The sequence below is a fragment of the Catharus ustulatus genome, chromosome 8 (genome assembly GCF_009819885.2).
Source record: "Catharus ustulatus isolate bCatUst1 chromosome 8, bCatUst1.pri.v2, whole genome shotgun sequence".
Classification (NCBI taxonomy): Eukaryota; Metazoa; Chordata; class Aves; order Passeriformes; family Turdidae; genus Catharus; species Catharus ustulatus.
In genome coordinates this window covers 28296049-28303071 of record NC_046228.1, presented here as the reverse complement: position 1 = coordinate 28303071, position 7023 = coordinate 28296049, and the positions used below count along the sequence as shown (strand labels likewise).

General features: G+C 57.2%; 1 protein-coding gene across 1 annotated transcript; it reads left to right on the top strand.

Moving 5' to 3' along the window:
• The first annotated feature begins 1133 nt into the window (after window positions 1-1133).
• LOC116999416 lies at window positions 1134-6746 on the top strand. Its single transcript, XM_033066115.1, has 8 exons — window positions 1134-1808; window positions 2445-2519; window positions 2960-3078; window positions 4051-5198; window positions 5303-5392; window positions 5436-5492; window positions 5729-5793; window positions 6557-6746. The coding sequence occupies exons 1-8, from the start codon at window positions 1309-1311 to the stop codon at window positions 6744-6746; spliced, it is 2244 nt and encodes a 747-aa protein (XP_032922006.1). The 5' UTR covers window positions 1134-1308.
• Window positions 6747-7023: the final 277 nt, after the last annotated feature.

Here is a 7023-nt window from a genome sequence, read left to right as displayed (position 1 = left end):
GACTCCCTGGGCAGAGACTGGGGGGCTTTGGGGGCCTGAGCTCAGCAGGAGGGTGAAGCCGGGCTGGGCACGCTGGGCCTTCTGCAGGCAAAGCCCGCGTGGGTTTTCCTGAGAGGGGCCGGGGTCTTTGCTTTCTTTGCAGCGATTTCACTGGCAACTCCATTGCTACTATTGGAAAATACACCTGGAAGGAGTACCCATGGACCGAGACCTTGTAAGCGCCTGCAGCATTGCAAATGGCAGGAGTTTGGGTATTTTCCGTCCTTTACTCTTGGGTTGCAGCAGCAGCCTGCCCACCACGGTTTCCAGAGGGATTCAGAGCTCTGCTGCTGTGCAGGGAGGGGTGTGAATCACCAGGGCTTCCCAGCATGGCAGGAAATGCCATGAGCTGCATCTCTTGCAGCCCAGGGCACTGTCCCTGTGTCTGTTTGCCCAGGGATCAAGCTGTGGCAGCTTCAGCCGGCCAGGAGCAAATGCCTGCTCTGGCCAGGAGTGGGGACGATGCCTGCAGTGGCCCCAAGAGATGCTTCAGTCAAGCTGCTGCAGGAGATTTTCCCATGACAGTGCCATTTCCTGCTGGCCAGTGGCCACTGTCACAATGTCCCCGTTGTGTCCCCTTGCAGAGTGCTCAGGGACAATGAGCTGCTGGCAGTGAAGAGCCATTCCCTGGAGGGGCTGTTCCTGCTGAAGCACCTGTAAGCACCGTGCCCTGCCCAGGGCCAGGGGCTCCTGCCTGCCCCTCCCTGGGGCCCTGCTGCCCAGCCCCGCCACAGCCGTGGGCACGTGGCCTTTGTCCCTGCTGGGATCAAGGCTGCAAAGGCAAGGGAAAGCGACAGGGCAAATGGAAGTGACATTTTTGGTGTTCTAACTGCAACAGGGATTTGTCCTGCAATGAGATCCTGTCCATTGAGGAACGGGCTTTTGAGCCACTGCCTTTCCTGAAGTTTCTGTGAGTGATCAAGTTGCTTTCTGGTGTTTACAGTGCAGTCTTTGCAATGGGCGCCTTTCTTTTGTAAGAAAATGCTCCTATTCTTGTCCCTAAACCTGCCCTGCTCAGAGCCCAGCTTAGCTGCAGAGGTCAATGCTGATGGTTGCCCAGCCACACCAAGGGGACAGATCCCAGCAGGGTTATCCACACAGAGAGGAGCCATCAGAGCAGCCAGTTCTTGCAGCCTTGGCTGCACCCTGGCACAGAAATAGCGTCAGCCCTTGTGCCCTTCACTTCCCCTCCTGCTCAGGCTACAAACACTGAGAAAGCAGCAGTTTCCTCCCTCTTCCATCCTGGATTTGCACCTTTCCTGCCAAGAGATGCTGCTTGCTCCCTCTTCCCGTAGGACAGGCCCCATTCCTTTGTGTGACCTCCTCTTTCCCCAGAAACCTCTCTGGGAATGGCCTCACGCAGATCCGCAGCGGCACTTTCCAGGCCTGGCACGGGATGCAGTTTCTCCAGGAGGTGTAAGTGGCCCCAGGGCTAAAGAAAGGCATGGCAGGGCGAGTCTCTGCAGGCTCTCTGCAGGGTCAGTAGGCAAGAGCAGCTGTGCCCTCTGGAAAGCCCTGACTGTGCCTGTGGATGTCAGCCAGGGAGCAGCAGGAGCGTGCAGCTGGAAGGACCCTTTCCCCTGCCCTGCTCAGCTCCTGCACGGCTTCCTTGACACCGGCCAGGCCATCGCCACGTGCCCGGCACACCCAGCTCCCGTCCCTGCCATCAGCCCTGACAGAGCTCTCTTGTTCCTCAGGATCCTCAGCCATAACCCGCTGGCTGTCATTGCTGACGCTGCCTTCTTCAAGCTGCCCTCGGTGATGTCTCTGTAAGTGTTGGCTGCTTTGGAGCAGATCCACAGGGATCTGTGTCTCTCTCGAGCGCCCTGTTCTCAGGAAAGCAGGGGAGGTGCAGCAGCAAATCTTCCTCTTGCCCAGCCTAGTCTGCTGGAGACACAGCTACCCCTGGCTCCAGCAGAGCAAGGCAAATGCCCAGCGGTGCTGGTGTGTCCCCAGCTGCAAAGCAAGCCAGGAACTGGGACACAAACTTTCAGGGGTGAGAGCCCATCCAGGGCTGGGGCTGTGGAGTGGCCGCAGGGCTCTGGGAATAAAGTGCACTCCTGCTGGAGCACTCGTGCCAGCAGCTCCAGGCTCCTGCCTCCTTCAGGGACTGGAGCTGCCCTCAGTGGTCGGCAGCAGGAGGGTCAGGAGAGGCACAATCCTTTGTGGTGGCATCTGTGTGCCACGAGAGCTGCAGGACCTCGCTCCTGATTCCAACAATGGCCTGGTACAGAGCAGGGCAAGGCAGAGAGAAGCTGGGCTCTGCAATGGCTTCTCTTTGAGCAGGCACAAGTGGATGCCTCTGCCAAGAGCACCACGATCACCAGGGCCCTGGGCTTGCTCTCAGATCAGAGGTGGGGCAAGGTCACTGGAGAATTTAATGAGGTCTTTCCAATGCTTTGCAGAGACCTGAGTGCCACCCAAGTGACTCCGCAGACGCTGCTGCTGCTCCTGCAGACCACGTTGAGCTTGGAAACCCTGTGAGTGTGTGGGACAGAGTCCCAGGTGCCAGCAGGCCCCGAGTGCTGGGACAAGGGCTCTGCTGGGGAAACAAAACCCTGTGCCACACAGGCAGAAGAATCCCAGTAAGCTCAAGAGTGGCTGCTTCTTCCTTGCAACCTGCAAATACTCAGCAGCTCAGGGGCGTAGTTTCACCTTTTGGGTGACTTGCTGCAGGTTTCTCACAGGGGAGTTTGAATGGCAGGCGGGTGCATTTCTGTGCCACGCGGTATTTTGGGAGCAGTTCCACATTGCAGGATTCAATCCCCTTTGGAATGTTTTGCATTGGGAGTGAGGGGACTTTTCCAGAGCTGTGGCACACAATGGAGCACAAGTCCCATGCGTGGTATCCGTGTGCTCCCTGAGCTGGTCTGGGAGCCATGGGCTGGGTATTCCTGCAATAATCTCCTCTTGTCTTTAGCCAAGTGCCCAGGGAAGTGGCCTGCTGCCTGTGCAAGGAGAGTCCCTTCACCGAGAGCCCGTGCAGGAGCATCCTGTTCCCCTGCAAGAAGCTGTGCAGCACCAGCGCCCCGCAGTGCGGTTGGTGTCCGGAGGGGCTGGGGGGAGCTCAAATCTGCCACTTCTCTTGAGCCTGGGGACATGCTGCAGCACTGCCACAACTTGGGGGGTCCTGATCTCCTCTTGGAGTACAGGACTTGGACAAAACACCTGGGGTTGGAAAGTTCCTGCTGATTGTCCAGATCTTGTGTGTCACATACTGTCTGGAGAAGGAACAGCTCCCTGGGATCCCCAGTGCAAACGTGTAGGGAAAAGGGCAGGGCCCCCGATGTGCTCTGCAGGGTGAACACCAAGTACCCTTAACTCCTCGTTGGCCTCTGCAGGGGGAGCAAAGCAGCGTTGTGCTCTAGCTGGGCACAGGGCAGAGAACATCCATGCACAGCAGGGCGAGGCTGCACTTCTGCAAACAGATACAGCCAGGGTTCCAAGGGCCCCAGGGAGCTCGGTTCTCTCACTGGCTCAGCCCCAGGTGTCCCATAGCACAGTCCCAGGGCTCTGGTGCCCTTGAAGAAGTTGTTCATGCTGTAACAGCTTGAGCTGCTGCTGCTGCTGCTGCTGCTGCTGCTGCTGCTGCTGCTGCTGGGAATGGCCCCAGAGCAAAGGGGGCCCTGGGCTTTTCTCCCCTGCCAGTCTGCGGCCACATTGCAGTGCTGATCTTTCCTCTGGCGTCTCTGGCTCCTCACTGGCTCCTGCAGAGCCACCCAAGCCTGGCTCATCTGGAGCGGTGGGAAACCCCTAAACAGCAAACCCATTCCCCAGGGATGTTTCCCTCCCCAGCAGTACCCCAGGAGACACCAGGAAAGAATCAACTCTTGGCTCTGGCCCGCCCCTATGGGATAATGGGATGGATTGAAGGGCTCTTCTCCCCTCCACAACACATCTCCCACTCTGCTCTCGCCCTGCCTGGCCCTGAGACGAGCTCCTGCAGCTCGGGGTAACTTCTGAGCCTGTGTTTGTGCTCAGCCGCTGACCTGCTCTCTTGGTGTTCTCCAGCTCAAAGAAGTCTGGTACAGACACGGGGAGAAACACTGGACATGGAACAGCCCAGAACGCTGAGCACCAGCCCAATGTGGAGCCTCAAGCCCAAGGAGCCTTCACTGGGAGATGACAGAACTGCAACACTTGTGATTGCCCTGACCCCCAGCGCTGAGGATGATGTCAGCAGCCTGGACAATTCCAGAAGCAATTCCTATCCCCCTCAGCATCTCTTGGGGCACACAGGCATACCAAGTGTTGATGACGTGAGGACCCAGCTCAAGAAGAAGCTGCACATGAAGAAACTGCACACGTCCAAAAGCATCCAGACTGCAAAAAGCCTTCTCCCATACCAGCGCCAGCCTCCCTGGCTGAAGGACGTGTTGGAAAAGACACCCTCAAGCTGGGATCAACAGGAGATGCAGTCACGTTCAAACCGATACGGACTAAACCCCTCGGATGTAGGCGGTGGATTACACCGTGCTTACGGTGCCTCTGTCACTGCACAACGCAGAGATGAGGAGGAAGATCCAGCTCCCAGGAGGAACTACATCAGGAGACACAAACGGCACAAGAGGGACGACAGGCGGAATTGGGTTGGACATAAGCAGCTTTTGTACCAGGTTTGGAGGTCGGGAGTCAAAGTGGAGCCAAAGCCCAGAGCTGACCAGGGTCTAAAGAGGAACCTGGATTTTCTCTCGGACCCGTTGGTTCAGAGCCGCCCTGCTGCCAGCAGCTGGGGAGAGGCCTTGGCTGAAGAGGAGCAATCCTCTCTAGGCAGGCACCCCCTGATCTCCCCTGACACCACAGAGGAGAAAGGCTCCGTGCCCCTCAATAAACCTTGGAGCCCCCGCAGTCCAGACGTTGCGCTGGTTCCAGGAGAACTCTTGGAAACCGCGCTTGATCTTCAGCAGCAGCTTCTGGAGGCGGACAAAGGGCTGCAAACGTTCATGGCCCACGTGGAGCGAACCCTGAAGATGGACTGCAGCCTGCCCCAGCTGAAGCAGGCCTGTGCCAAGATGGTCTCAAAGACCAGGCTGCTAGTAAATGTGCTCCGTGAGAGGCAAGAGAACCAGGAAGCCTCTGATGCCATGGACCAGTGTCCTCAGCAGGAGAACATGATCATCCACATGGCTTTGGGGAAAGGCAAGAAACTGTCAAGGAAGGTAGGAGAGCTGCTGGGCACTGCTGCCTGTGTCCTTCTGGGCAAAGGAGAATGGAAGGATCAATCCTCTGACCACCGTCATCTTCCTTCCTTTCCTCATTGCAGAATCTGGAGGTTGTGGTGTACATCATCATCTCTGTGGCTTTGCTGTTTTTCTTCATCTTCGTTTATGTGATACTGAAGTGTGTCTTCCAGGTAAGCCAGTGTCTTGTTTGACACACAGCTGTCTGTCTCGTAGCTGGAGTGCCCAGGTGATGAGCCCCAGGTGCCCCTGCAGATGGCCCTGCACATGCTGGTACCACAGGATATGTTTTTCCAAGCCTGGAGGTTGTGGCAGCTTCCACAGTGCCTGGCTCAGCAGGGTTCAGCCTGCCTGGGGGAAGCTGGTCCTGCCTTCTGTCCCCACTCTCCCCAGCTTTGCTTTGCTCTCCTGCCTTCAGCCACACAGCAATGAGAGTTTACTCCCTCTCCTGTTTGGCTGGATATTACAGGAAAGCCAATGTTTACAAATCTCCCATTTTCCATCCCCAGAAGCGCTCCCGACCTCGTGAACCTGACTGCCAACGCTGCCACAGCAGCACCCTCTGCCTGAGAAGGTAACTGCTGCCTGCCCATGCCCCTGCTGTGCCACCAAGAGTCTTTGCTGTGCACAGAAACTCCTCCTGGAGCCCCGCAGCCACGCAGGTGCTGCCAGTGCCCAGGACTGCCCAGGCTGTGTTTCAAACACATCGTGTTTGGGGGAGCCCTGGGAAGGGGGTCCTGAGCTCCTGAGCCAGGAGCTCCCAGCCCAACCAGCCCTTCCCATGGCAACGCTGGGATGGATGTCCTGGGCTCTAGTGCGCTCCCAAATCTACGTGCTCACAAGCCATACCTGTGTGTTTTCAGAACACTCTGGTCTGCTGATGGCTCTGCCCTACTTTTCCCCACTCTGTCCCCACAGTGGCTGGTGAAGAACTCACTCCCATCCTCTCCAGTTGCCTTTTCCATCCCGCGCTCATTTCCAGCTACTCCAGCCGTTGCCATCCCTCTTGGGGCTCCCCATCTCCCTTAGGCTCTGCTGACACACCCCACCCGAGCAGGGAGAGGTGCTGGCACCTGCTGCAGCCCTCCCTGGCCAGAGCTCCCTGCATACGGACCGGGAGCAGGGACCTCTGGGGATGTGATGCCCAGAAGCCTTTTGCTCCCCACTGACCGTGCACACTCCATTGGTTTGCAGCCCTGGAAATGGCTCTTCCCCACTCCTGCAGCGGCTGCTTCCCAGACAGGGAAGAGCAGAGCACAGGCAGCCCTGGTGCCCACAGCCTCCATCACCAACTGCCTTCTCTTTGTATCCCTATTTTCCCTTTCTGTTTTTTACAGGTTCTGTGTAAATCTGCCACAGAGTGGGAGGAAGGATAACCAGGAGGCACAGGATGTGGAGCAAAACTGGGCAGGGAGCTCCTCCGAGAGTTGCCCCTGTGCTGACAGTGTCCATGGTGCTTCCCAGTTGAAGAAGTCTGAGTTGTCGTGGATTAAACGCATCCGGCGTGTCTATGAATCCGAGAGATAAGCATCCCAGGAAGAGACATGCAGAGAAGAACTCAGGAGGAAGACTCTCAAGAAGAAGTTAATGGGATGCCAAGAATTCTTCACCTCCCCATTTAGTATAGGAACTGCTTAGGCTCTGCTTGCATGCTGTTTCATTGCTGTTGTTATTCCCTTGGATGCTTTTTGCTTGGCTGTAGTTTTCTTTCTGTCCCTGCTGAGGGAAGGCCAAAGGTTGCTGCAGGCAACCACGAGCTCGGGACACCCACAGAAGGCATCAGTACCTCAGGGATTTCCTCACC

What these genes read in the sequence shown, in the direction of transcription:
- LOC116999416 (XM_033066115.1), top strand. Translation starts at nt 1,309, where the DNA reads ATGCTGCTTGCTCCCTCTTCCCGTAGGACAGGCCCCATTCCTTTGTGT. An exon ending in CTGCCCTCGGTGATGTCTCT is followed by an intron (nt 1,809 to 2,444) that starts GTAAGTGTTGGC and finishes AATGCTTTGCAG; the next exon opens with AGACCTGAGTGCCACCCAAG. An exon ending in CACCAGCGCCCCGCAGTGCG is followed by an intron (nt 3,079 to 4,050) that starts GTTGGTGTCCGG and finishes GGTGTTCTCCAG; the next exon opens with CTCAAAGAAGTCTGGTACAG.